The 13920-nt window shown below is 43.3% G+C and overlaps 1 protein-coding gene across 4 annotated transcripts in view; it reads right to left on the reverse strand.

Annotated features, from left to right (window-relative positions):
• Positions 1-13920, reverse strand: part of col18a1b (collagen type XVIII alpha 1 chain b) — a 98736-nt gene that overhangs the window by 32362 nt on the left and 52454 nt on the right. For 3 of the 4 annotated variants that reach the window (XM_083633964.1, XM_083633962.1, XM_083633961.1), the window contains exons 3-14: positions 9195-9272; positions 9001-9060; positions 8390-8465; positions 7200-7256; positions 3806-3948; positions 3685-3702; positions 2532-2738; positions 2407-2433; positions 2230-2292; positions 1934-2017; positions 1792-1842; positions 1573-1704 (exon numbers count right to left, since the gene is read on the reverse strand). In XM_083633964.1, the coding sequence (XP_083490090.1) occupies positions 1573-1704; positions 1792-1842; positions 1934-2017; positions 2230-2292; positions 2407-2433; positions 2532-2738; positions 3685-3702; positions 3806-3948; positions 7200-7256; positions 8390-8465; positions 9001-9060; positions 9195-9272 (996 nt within the window). The remainder of the gene's footprint in view (positions 1-1572; positions 1705-1791; positions 1843-1933; positions 2018-2229; positions 2293-2406; positions 2434-2531; positions 2739-3684; positions 3703-3805; positions 3949-7199; positions 7257-8389; positions 8466-9000; positions 9061-9194; positions 9273-13920) is intronic. The other variant, XM_083633963.1, reaches the window with a different exon arrangement.

The following is a 13920-nucleotide window of genomic DNA, read 5'->3' on the forward strand; positions in this document are numbered from 1 at the left end:
TGTCCACATTGTGCTGTGGGTAACCTAAGTGTGAACTTTCACTCAGGGAACAGGCCAATGTTTACAAAACTCCTATTATTAAAACTATTTGCAAACTAACTATGTACATACAAACTAACTAACAAACTAACTATTTACACAACTGTTATTATATTCACAAGACTTTTAGTCTTCAAAGTGAAAAGAAAACAACTTTGAAAGCAGATTGATTTACCATAAAACTTAAAAACATCCTTCATCCATAATTTCAATAATCAACTCCATAACAGTTATTTTCATTGGATGACCTTATTTCTCAAATCAAATTAAAGACTAGTGCAGTGAGACTTAACCATAGCTAAAAACGATTTGCCATTTAGCCTTCAAACTAGGGATGTCAATTTTCGGTTAATTTCACTTTCGATTAACCGACGCTAATAATCGATTAACCTATCGGTTAATTCATAATTTTTTAATATTATTATTATTATTATTATTATTATTTTTTTTGTCTATTTACTCAATGAGCTCATGCCCAAACAAGGCGTGTCTATTTAGATGCTGAAATGTTAATGCTTTTTGTGTTAGAAATTCGAACACAAAAAGCATTAACATTTCAGCATCTAAATAGACACGCCTTGTGTATGTTAATGCTTAATGCTTTTTGTGTTAGAATTTCTAACACAAAAAGCATTAACATTTCAGCATCTAAATAGACACGCCTTGTTTGGGCATGAGCTCAATGAGTAAATAGACAATTTTTTTTTTTTTTTTTTTTTTTTTTTTATATTAACTGATAGACCGACAGCAATAACCGAACAACGACGTTAGCGACGGTTAATCGATTAACGGTTAACCGTTGACATCCCTACTTCAAACCTATATTTACAAGACTTTTAGTCTTATTCAAACTCAAACTGAAATTAAAACTTTGAAAGCAGATTGACTTTGTTACCCTAACAAATAAATAACAATCCTTCATCCATAGTTTAAAATAATCAACTCCATAATATTCTTTTCATTGGATGAGCTTATTTCTCAAATCAAATTAAAGCTATAACTACTGTTAGGTGCCCTAAACTAACTAACCCAGTGGTCTCCAACCTTTGGGTCGCGACACTAAGTGGGGTCACCTGGAATTCAAAAAGGGAGATAAAAAAAAAAGAAAAAAAAAAAATTGGGGGTGGGCAAGATTAATTTTTGGGTGGGCATAGCCCACCCCTGCCACCCCCTAGATCCGGCCCTGGTTGGAAGTAGGCCATTTTTACAGCAATTGAGTTTCACAGTCTTTTCCATTTTCACATTTTGTCATAATAAACTCCGCCCCTCATTGGCCATTAATTAGTTGTTAGACAGACACACAAAAGTGGGGTAACAAAATATGCCTGCCTGGTAAACAAATGTGCATGGCTGGTACAATTTCAAACCGAAATTGTTGGCTGACAACAGACTCATCAACGCTTTCCCACGCCGGCCATATGCTTGGTTTCAACCTAGCCTTATTCTAGTGTAAATGAGAACTTTTTTTTCACAGGAGTGCAAACTGCTATAACATTAGACAATTTCACAATCAAAGAAAGCAGAGAAACTCACTGGTAGACCGGGGACTCCGTCCTGCCCTGGTGGTCCAGGAGGTCCGAAGGCTACTGGCCTGTTGGCTCCCATTGTGACTGATGTACCAGGTGGCCCAGGAGGGCCAGGGGGGCCTGGTAGGCCACGCAGACCCTGGACGGCCAGACACAAAATTTAAATGTATGTTTCTTTTTTAGTTTAACATAACACTATCAGATTTTTGCACGATAATCAACGTACCCGCAATTTCTCCAGATCGGGGTATCCGGAGCCCTCCATGTCAACAAACGTCTAAAGAAACAAAATAAGCAAAAGAAAATGTTATGTGTGACTTAAAAAAATCTAAATCAACTGGTGTGTTTGAAGAGTGGGCGGTGCGTACTGGGCGGTCACCAGTCCCAGGTCCAGGAGGGCCAGGAAGTCCTGGGGGGCCCCGGGGCCCTGGGTGACCCTCGCCTCGGTCGCCCTGGAAAGATCCAGAGGTCAAACATGATCATCCTGCACACATCAGTAGGATATAAAACCATAACAGTTCACTGTCTATTTCATCCAAACATTGCTCTGAAATTTTGCATCAGAAGACGTTCTGGTCCACATCATTTCCTTTGCATTAATTTATGCGGACCTCAAATACTTGAAAAATCTCACATTTCTGCAGATAATATGATTGCTTTCTACCTTTGGCCCTTGAGTGCCAGAATTTCCTGGGGTTCCTGGGAACCCTCGAGGCCCAGCGGGACCCTGGGAATGGAAGCCAAAAACAAAATGAAAGCAGTGTTTTTACAGCTAAGAGACCACAACTAAATAAATGTGTATCTAAATATCCACATGTAACATTAAAAAATACAAACTTACAGCTTTTCCATCCTCTCCTGGATCGCCCTGAGGCATAATGCAACATCAGTGAGTATCTCTTAAAAAAGTGGAATACATGTATTTGCAGAATTTGTGATTTCGCCATATGTGTCTCTGGTACTCACAGCATCCCCCTCCGGCCCTGGGGGTCCCGCGGGCCCCTCTATCCCTGCCGGTCCCATCGGCCCTGGGGGTCCAGACACCTGCTGAACCACGGAGCCGTCTCCGAGCCGGACCACCTGAGCTGCAGGTCCCGGAGGACCGGGGGGCCCCGCGGGCCCAGGAGGTCCCCGGTCCCCTTTATTACCGGGGTATCCAAACCCTGAACTGCCCTGGTGAGAGAATGGAGAGGATTAACAAGTGAGCAAAGATATTCAGGTTGAGAATGTCAGCTGCTTAGGGTGAGAGCACACCTACAGTTCGCATTTTTGTGTTTGGCTCATTTAGTTTTACACTGCCCAAATACAAGTGAACCAGAGCTTGTAACAAAAGTCACATGACTAACAATCAGCTTGTTTATTGGCCAGAGCTTTGGTCACATGTCATCCTACCAGGTTGGAGAATTTGAAACAAATCTGATTCCATAACTTTAGCTCAGCATGATGGATCTGCACTATTTTCTGTTATGTACCTTCTCTGATGTTCATACCAAGCAATAAATACATGAAAGAAGAGCTGAATATGATTTGTTCTGCTCGGCTTTCCAAGCATGAAGAACTTCTGACTCTCAGATGTCAAAATCCATTTCCTGTTACACTTAAAGGCCCTGGAAGTGTGGCTTGAAATGCTAAAAAATACATATTTTATATCAAAGCTGAGTTCTCAAGACTGTGTAGGCATGGAAGATCACAATTTGATTAACATCTCACTGCCTTGGCTTCTTCTCTAGCTGTGCTGCAAATTTTCTTCATGGTAAACGTGGTAGTGATTTCTCTTTTACTTGGTTATGAATGAAATTGTGATTGTGAAACAAACTGAAGTGAACTACCTATGTTGTACAACAGAAGTTTGGGGACTCGAGCATTGTATACTACTCTAAGATCGCTAACACTTGCCTCAGAGCATGGTTTGGAGTCAGATCCTGTTTGACTGGTTGATTGAATTTATTATGGGCAAAAAAATGAATCAAACAAACATGTTAAAAGACTTAGCTGAGCTGTTTCACATTTCACACTTTTGATGCAGATATTTGGTGGGAAGCCAAGTTCAAATGGCATTATTCTCAATAAACTGAACTAAAGGTATAAACACTCCAGAGTTTGAATAACGTTAGCATACCTTTGTGCCTTTGTCACCCTGAAATAAGAAAATAAAACAATCATATTTCAGTCATCTGTGTGTTGTATTTCATGCAGCTCAATCCAAATGTCCATTCACACACAGCATGCAGCCACTCTACCTTCTGTCCTCGCTCTCCACCTTGTGAGGAGGAACTGGAGCCAGATCCGGAACCTGAATCTCCTTTGGGCCCTGTGGGGCCTGTGTCCCCCGCACTGCCTTTGTCCCCACTGTCCCCTTTGTCTCCTTTAGAACCGGTGGGACCTGGAGGACAAGCACACTTCACAGTCAACAACTTACCAAGGTTTAAGATTTTAGAGGATCCGACTACATGGATTTCCTACACTACTATTTTTTGGTTAAATATGTCTTATTTTAAACACCTAATTTGTGTGGCAAAAAATAATAATAAAAAATAAAGAGGGCAACACTTTACAGTAATTAATCCAGTTAACTCATAAAGGTGCAGTGTGTAGTTGTTGGGGGCATCTAGTGGTGAGGGTGCAGATTGCCACCGATGGAATACAATTACACTGAATCCAACATGGCGGCCTCCTTGGAGGGACCCGCTCACATTTAAATATACAGGGCTCATTCTAAAGTAAGGAAAACAACAATTCTTATTTTCATGGGATTATAGATTGATTAAAACATTTTGAATATTATATTCAATTTCTGCCAAATCCACCAACAAAAACTATACACTCCACCTTTAAAAAAATATATAAAATGTTTATTATATTATAGTCTGACTTAATGGAAGTAGGCTACGGGTATAAGCTCTGCCACTGTCCGCTTCAGACGGAGCAGAAGGCTATCTGCGTTTTCAAAGTACATGTCGCTACATGAAACAGCAACAACCTGCAAGTTAGCAACCTACATGCAGACGTTTTTTACTGTTTTATGTGGCATTTTCTTTTCTTTTTTTAGCAGTTTTGGTTCCCTCAAAACAATTTCCCCCTGAAGCTATTTTGCAAGGACAGCAGTGCTGGGCTTAGCGCCACCCAAGAGACTATTGTGATTGGTTTAAAGAAATGCAAACAAGACAGAGCGTTTTTTTTTCTATATACCAGAATGATGCGTGATTTCTATTCGCACATAGGATAAGCAATAACCACGCCCTGTGGCGCCGGGATTGGCCAGGAGCAACACTGGACCACACCACAAACACTGGGGGGCACGCAGCCCAGCGATTTCATGAACCAACTGAGAACGGACAGCGATTTCGAGAGCGGACATTGAGAGCGGACATTGAAATGAATTATGGTCACCTATACTTTCTTTAGCATCGTAATAATAATAATAAGCATAATAATTGTAATCTACACAATGTACACAATCTACAAAAACATGCAATAATATAAACGGTGTTGTGTTCACGTTCATAGCTCATATAATATAATGTATCATATCGTTAATTTCAAGCTCAATTCTTACCCAGAGAAAAGGTACAGCACTGAAAATGTAACAAGCAATAGTTTTTTAAAGATCTTTATTTTAAAAGATGAAAAACCCCAGGTGCTTTAGTCCCAAGCTTCAATGCTCCTGGCCAATCCCGGCACCACAGGGCGTGGTTATTGCTTATCCTATGTGCGAATAGAAATCACGCCAGAATGATAGGTTGAGCCAGACTCTCTCCACGAAACGAGTGTGTGTGTGTGTGTGTGTGTGTGTGTGTGTGTGTGTGTGTGTGTGTGTGTGTGTGTGTGTGTGTGTGTGTGTGTGTGTGTGTGTGTGTGTGTGTGTGGTGTGTGTGTGTGTGTGTGTGATTGCATGACCTCCCAACTGTCATAACAATCATATTGAGATCTTTCTCAAACCGCTGAGCAAGACTCTGACCCCATTTGTGCATGAACCTGGTCAAAGTGATCCAGTGAGGAACATCAGCATAATCAGTCCAGTCATCATTATCACCACCACCACATTCATAACATGTAAACACCATGAGGATCATAACAGCATACGTTAAAACTAGAATGTACAGAACGGCACCACAAACGCAAAGCTTGAAATTAAATGTAATAAACAAGGTAAAATGCAAAAGGAGATCTTGTGTTCTCATCAGTATTGAGATGAATGTGGATACAAGCTGACTGCCTGTATTTTTACGGCTCAGTCAGTAAAAGCAGTGTAGCAATACGTCCTGTAGAGGGCGGTACTGCATAACTAATGCCAAGTCTCCCTTGTTTCTGAATGGTACCCCGCTGTAGTTCCTCTCCATATATAGATATACACATACTTAAACCCATCCAACACCATACGGCATACGACACGTCCCTGTCCATAAAGCATCTAGTGAAACTGTATGTATATATTTTTATTTGTGCTTTATTGTATATTTTGTATTCAGCTGGTAGAAGGCGTACCACAAAGGCTTAGTCCTTGGCGCGGCCGAACATGCCCCCGCCCCCACAAAAAAAGAAGATCAAAATAAAAGAAACGCCTTAAAGGAGAATTTCGTTTTTTTTACACCACGGTCCTCATTTCCAGCTTAAAATATGATGTTTTATTCACCGAAATATGTTTGGCTTCATTCGGATGCCCACGGAAGATTTTGAGCTCCGAGTAGTCTCCTCAAACAGGCTATAACGAGAGCCTGCGGCGAGTGCGGGGCATGCTGCACACGCTCTCTAAATTACACTTTTTCTGTCAGATCACGGTTCATTATGGTTGTAAATATAATTATTTAGCTAATAGCTAGAAGCTAAGCTAACAACAACACAACAGTCAACGTTGATCTGCCCCGGATGGGGTCACAGTGCCCATCTTCCCCCTCTGTGAAACCACACTTCTTCAGAGGAACCAGAAGGGGGAAGCTTATCGTCAACGTTTCACTAAATCCATCTTCAGCTTGACCAACATTTGACTTTTGAATTTATGGAAGAGATTTTGAAAGGCTTTCATAAGACCTACGGTGGTAGAATCCCTTCAATTCACAGAGAGGCATGAACTCCTTCAAGGGACGTTAAAACATGAAAACCACCAGGACAGGAGTTGTGAGGAACACCACGACACGAGTTGTGAGGTTTTCACATGAAACAGCCACGGATTGTACTGGAATGACGTAGTCCATGGAGCAGCCACAATCTTTGAATGCTCCATAGACAGTTTGTACTTCCTCCCATTAAAATTTGGCCAAAGGAAGTTGTCATCTTCCAAAGAAAAAATGGTACGGACCAGAAGGAAGTTTGATGTTACTCAAACAATCACGACACATGTAAACAAAACCGAGGCAGGTGATTGACCAACTTTATCCTCCAGGAAATACAGACGGGTAGGCGGGAGCATTTGAAAATTACGGGAGCCAACTGTTTTAACAGTCTGTTTTGACAGAATAGGAACAACAAGATGCCAACTGCCCTCCACCAACATGCCCACAGCTCCATGCCGAGTGCCATGCTCCACTCAACATGATCACACAACAATGCTCATTCTATGCTGTGATAGGATGGCCAGGGTCCTGTCCCACCCAGGGTCCTGTCCCACCCAGGGTCCTGTCCCACCCAGCCACCCACCTCTTGGACCTGGCGATCCAGGCCTGTAGTCCACCGAAGGCGGGTGCCGCCTGCCATCTAAAGTCAACACAGATGCAACACAAACACAACTTGACCTGAGATGCCTTTCAGCGGCTGTATGGAGGCTGCAAGTGTCGGCTTGCAAGGCGAGGGCTGGAACGCCTTGTTAATGTCTGTCTGAATGTCTTAGTCTGAAGAAAAGCATTCTTGTGTCAGATTCATACAATTCCCTTTGTGTGACTGTGAGAATTTGCCCAAATACACTGATTTAGAGTATAAAGACTTCATCAGTGTATTAAGGTGGGAGTATTACTTACATTTACTCATCTTACTGTAATTGTGTTTGTTTGTTTTACTTTTTTGAGTATTTTTTAAAGTCTGAATTTTTCTTTTACTTACATATGTTTTACTGAAGTATCTTCACTACATTTTAAATGCATTACATGCATTACAGAGTACAATTTGAACTTTCGTTATTTTAGTCCCATGGGGGGGGGGGGGGGGGGATCACATCTATTGTAACTGCTCTTTTTTCTAAGAAGTAACTAACATTTTAAATGAATGTGCTTTTTTTTTTTACTTTTACTTCAGTAGATTTTTACTACTACTACTGTTAGATAAAATATCAGCAAAGTAACAATTTTCTACTTGAGTAGGATATTTTCCATACTCTTTCCACATTGCATTTGGGCTTTACATTTTGACATGTCACTCATCCAAGTCTTTGGCTATAAACATGCAATAAACAATTATTAAAGCCAGAACTCCATTCAGACAGTTTCTCTCTAACCTTGGGCCAGTTGTCTTTGAAGTTGTTTCTTTTGCGAAGGTGATTTCTATACAACAATATTGATACTACTGTATGCCACTGGAGAATAATGTGTTATGTCCTTTAGTGTCCAGTGGAGAGAACTAGAGAGCTTGACTTCACCCTGGTGCGCTGAAAAACCCAGCAAAACCCCCCAGGCTTTCAAGCCCAGACAAGCGTGATAATGTGCATATTTCTAACACAAACCACTTCACAGCTATTCTGGGAAGATTTTCTGGTAAAAAAAATTCCATAACAATTTCTGCCACTCCCCCCCCCCCCCCTGTGATGAGTATCTTGGCAGCCATGCGTGCTTATAGGAGAATCTTTGGAGATTTGCATTCATTAAGTGATTTCACCGCTGGTAATGAAGCGCTCCTACCTTCTTCTGTGAGTCTGCTACCCTTTGAAGGTGTCACTGGGGGTTCTGGCACCGGCTGCAGGGGTGCAGAGGTGGTCTAGAATAGAATAGAATAGAATATAATAGAATAGAATAGAATAGAATAGAATAGAATAGAATAGAATAGAATAGAATAGAATAGATCAAAACATCTGCGGCCACTTTGTCCCTTGTTCTTTTTCAACTGCCAGCCTAGATTCCCAGGGTTAATCTCCCATATCAGATGATTGCACTGATTTGTTTTTACATTTGAGAACGTTGCCGATCTATGTCATTGGTTCTCAACCTGCAATTAGGGTTCAACTGATATGACGTTGATATCTGAACTGCTGAATATTTTCAGCTTCTAGTCTTCTTCCAACAATGAATCAGTAAAACCGCCTGAAAGGGAAAATATTAATGATGATCTGGTATCAGAGATCACTATTCTGATGATTCATGCCTGCATGAGGGGAGTTGTGATTGTGAGTCACTTTGATGTGGGGGTTTAACCACTGCACTTACATCCTCGTCCATCTACTTTAATTGAAAGTCATACTGTACACGCTTGAAAGTTGGCCAAAATGAAAAGACAAACTGATGATGTTAAACACCTTCACAGTGGGACTGGGCTGCTTCCTCTCTCCATCACCACTGCCAAAGTCACCAGACCCCTGAGGGAGAGAGAGAGAGGGGAGAGGGGATAGAGATAGATAGAGAGAGAGAGAGAGGGGGGGGGGGATTCAATATCAGTATTTTGACAGTGAAGCTTGCCTTTGAATGAAATATCAAAGACACAAATACTCACAGCGTCAGAATCGTCCTCGTCGCACAAACTCTCCGCTGCCCGAGGGTTTCCCACCAGTTTCAGCTCTGAGATCGCACCCTACACACACGCACACGCACACAAAGACACACAGACACACATGCGCTCGCGTGCAGGCGCACACACACACACATATACGCACACACATATACACACACACACACACACACACACACACACACACACACACACACACACACACAGACTAGAGTGAATTAGTTTTTTAACTATGCCGACCATACACTAGAACACTTTGAAAAGACTCTAAAAAATACTTTTAAAAGACTAAAGTCTCACACCCTCTGACATCCAGCTCACAGCTAAAGACAACAGGCCATAGCTTACTCCCGGCGCAAGGCATTATCATTGCTAGTTTCTAGCACTCAAAATGTCCCTTTTTTATTAGCACTGGGTCACTGAAACATGTCCTTTGATGTACTGACCCAGTCACTGGGTCACTGAAACATGTCCTTTGATGTACTGACCCAGTCACTGGGTCACTGAAACATGTCCTTTAATGTACTGACCCAGTCACTGGGTCACTGAAACATGTCCTTTGATGTACTGACTCAGTCACTGGGTCACTGAAACATGTCCTTTAATGTACTGACCCAGTCACTGGGTCACTGAAACATGTCCTTTGATGTACTGACCCAGTCACTGGGTCACTGAAACATGTCCTTTAATGTACTGACCCAGTCACTGGGTCACTGAAACATGTCCTTTGATGTACTGACCCAGTGGTAATTAAAAGAGGGGGAAAGGACATTTTGAGTGCAAGAAACTACCAATGATAATGCCTTGCGCCAGGTGTAAGATAGGGCCCAATGAGTCATACAGTAAGTCACAGAGATTTTAGTCACAGACTATACAATTGCAAAGACTGCCTACCATACACTAAAAGACTTTGAAATGACTTTTAAAAGATTAAAATCTGACACCCTCTCATTTTTAAAAGAATTAACCACACTGTAAATGACTCTAAGGCACAGTGCAGTTCACATGTGAAGGCTAGTTTGTAATGTATTTGTTATATTTCTTTCATTTTGTTATTTCCCATGAACACTGAAGTGCTTTTATTTTGAAAAGACAGTACGATACAGTAGGTAATGGACACAACTTGACTGAAGGTAAACGGTGCAGTAACAGTAACGTCAACACGGAGAATAAGGAGATAAAAAAGGACGAAGGGGGGAGAGTATGGGAGTTTAGCTCCACTCCAGAGCTCAACAAGGTATAACTGCATGTATGTGTCCTGTTTTGCTGCTGGATAGAGTGCACCTATTGGTTGTTGATAATGTTCATGTCACTGAACTTTACTATTTCCATGCGCCAAGACTAAAGACTTCCCATAATATTCAGCATGTCTGATTTTGTCAGAACGTCGAGACGAGAAAAAGACTGAGTTTGATCCCCACCTTACACCAAACGACTGAGATGAAGGGAGTGCGCCACAACTCCAGCAAAACTCTCATGATCTCACTCCGACATTGGAAATCTCTGCGACAGTGACAGTGACATCAGACAGTGACATCTCTTGGAAAGTCTTTTGGTGTGAGGGGAATATAATTCACAACAACTCACAGTTAACTCTTCTCTTCCATTGCTCGCATTAGCTGTGAAATATGCTTTCCCCTGAAGCCTTCGAAGAGATGGAAAGTGTGAGCATGGCAGAGAAGTGATGATGGACCCATGTTCCTACACCCTGCTGCTAAACAGCACACAGGCCGTTTGGCCTCCAGGTGGACTTTAATGACGCTTGACCAGTGAGAATATCCTACAACAGTGGTTCTCAAAATGGGGTCTAGGGACCCTCAGGGGACCCATAATTTAGTCCACATTAGGGCCACAGACCCCCCCGTTTGAGAGTACAGTATTTATTTTTGTATTATAATTTTTTTAAATATTTTATAGACCAGAACTGCGTCGCGTCTTCAAGTGTCCAGCTCCAAGGCCACGCCCCTTTTTAGGGGAAACCCACCATAGTAAACGACGGTACAAGAAGCCGAAACCACTTCAAACAAACTATTTAAAACGGTTTAATTTGATAGAGATATGCCGAAGAGTTGCTGTGTTGTTATAGTTTCACTAACAATAAAAAAAAACAAAAAACTGGTCTGCGATAGGGTAGGCGTGACACCGTCAATGTGGACGATGCATGTAACCTGGTGGAAACTGGATACAGCGTTCATATAAGGCAAGTACCTCGTGTCGATGTATCTTGCGCATTCTATGGCCGGCCGAGTTGAAATATATTGTCATGTCATGGTGTCTTTGGGTCATTTATAAAGGAAATTAATTCTGTTATTTTTCTATAGATGTTTTGGGTACTGCTATTTTACATTGAAGTCAACGCGAGTGGCTTGTGTTATCCCCTAAAAAGGGGCGCGGCCTTCAAGTTTTGCAAATTACCCGGATGTGCTGGTCTGGTCTATACCCCCATTTTCTCCCCAATTGTAATTGGCCAAATTTCCCCCTGTTGCCCCGGTCGCTGCTCCACCCTCTGCCGATCTGGGGAGAGTGGAGACTAGCACCATGCTTCCTACGACACATGCGCAGTTGCCAGCCGCTTCCTTTCACCTGACAGCGGGGAGCTTGACCAGCACGTGGCACATGGGAGGACCACCAGTTCCTTTCTGCTCCGAACAGGTGCATCCCAACCGACCAGAGGAGGCGCTAGTGCAGCGACCAGGACACATACCCCTAATCCAGCTTCCCACCCACAGAGACAGCCAATCGTGCCTGTATTGATGCCCCGACCAAGCCAGAGGTAATACGGGGGCGCGAACCTGCGACCCTGTTTGAGAGTATTTCTATTGTTAGATATGATTTTGTCGAGAATTCCATGGCTATCTGTATTGTAGGTAGTGAGTATTTAGTAAGCATTTTGGGGGTATTTGGATTTGGACTCTTAATGAACATGACACTTTACACACTTCAAAGCCCATGTGACCATCACATGTGGTCATCTGGGTCACCGAGTACAGGTCAAGGGCCAGGGGGGAAAGGTGAGAGAGGAAAAGTCATGGTTTTACAGGGAGAGGGAGGGCTGTGTCTGCCTGCCTCGTCGCCAGTGACCCGCACACAAAACCTGCAGCAAGATGCCACAGGGAGACATTACAGAGGGATTTAACTCACGGTAGAGGTCAGGTTAACAAATGCAAAGACATTCAAGCACATACCACACGGCACACACACACACACACACACACACACACACGCACGCACACACACACACACACACACACACACACACACACACACGCACGCACACACACACACACACACGCACTCACACACCTGCTCTTTCAGCACACAGTGTACTATTCTGACTTTTCCATGCCCCCTGGGAGATATTTGGATGGGGATTCCTTTCTGTTTTTCACTCATCACTGTCTGTGTTTAGAAATATGTAACCAGGAAATATTTTCTCTTCAGTGCTGGAGCGTCTTCCTCTCTCTGTGCTCTTCAGTGCTGGAGCGTCTTCCTCTCTCAGTGCTCTTCAGTGCTGGAGCGTCTTCCTCTCTCGGTGCTCTTCAGTGCTGGAGCGTCTTAAATGGCCTGCATTTATAGTATAATATGTAACCAGGAAATATTTTCTCTTCAGTGCTGGAGCGTCTTCGTCTCTCTGTGCTCTTCAGTGCTGGAGCGTCTTCCTCTCTCAGTGCTCTTCAGTGCTGGAGCGTCTTTGTCTCTCTGTGCTCTTCAGTGCTGGAGCGTCTTCCTCTCTCAGTGCTCTTCAGTGCTGGAGCGTCTTCCTCTCTCTGTGCTCTTCAGTGCTGGAGCGTCTTTCTCTCTCTGTGCTCTTCAGTGCTGGAGCGTCTTCGTCTCTCTGTGCTCTTCAGTGCTGGAGCGTCTTCCTCTCTCTGTGCTCTTCAGTGCTGGAGCGTCTTCCTCTCTCTGTGCTCTTCAGTGCTGGAGCGTCTTCGTCTCTCTGTGCTCTTCAGTGCTGGAGCGTCTTCCTCTCTCTGTGCTCTTCAGTGCTGGAGCGTCTTCCTCTCTCAGTGCTCTTCAGTGCTGGAGCGTCTTCCTCTCTCAGTGCTCTTCAGTGCTGGAGCGTCTTCGTCTCTCTGTGCTCTTCAGTGCTGGAGCGTCTTCCTCTCTCAGTGCTCTTCAGTGCTGGAGCGTCTTCGTCTCTCTGTGCTCTTCAGTGCTGGAGTGTCTTCCTCTCTCAGTGCTCTTCAGTGCTGGAGCGTCTTCGTCTCTCTGTGCTCTTCAGTGCTGGAGCGTCTTCCTCTCTCAGTGCTCTTCAGTGCTGGAGCGTCTTCCTCTCTCTGTGCTCTTCAGTGCTGGAGCGTCTTTCTCTCTCTGTGCTCTTCAGTGCTGGAGCGTCTTCCTCTCTCTGTGCTCTTCAGTGCTGGAGCGTCTTCCTCTCTCTGTGCTCTTCAGTGCTGGAGCGTCTTCGTCTCTCGGTGCTCTTCAGTTTTGCGGTTACTGTAGATAATTTACTTCTCTCTCAAAAGCTAGTTTGGCAGAAAGAAAAAAAACGAAAAAAACAGTGTAAACTGTAAAAGTGACCATTTTGTTCACCAAGAGCACATTACGTTTTATTCTATATTCTTATTGAGTATATTCTAGTTTACAAATATTTGCCACTGGGCGTCCGGGTAGTGCAGAGGTAGATTTCCTGCCTACACAAGGTTTGCAGGTTCGAGCCCCCGTGTTGCCTCCGGCTTGGTCGGGCGTCCATACAGACACAATTGGCCGT

The sequence above is a fragment of the Poromitra crassiceps genome (genome assembly GCF_964638095.1).
Source record: "Poromitra crassiceps genome assembly, chromosome: 3".
NCBI lineage: Eukaryota > Metazoa > Chordata > Actinopteri > Beryciformes > Melamphaidae > Poromitra > Poromitra crassiceps.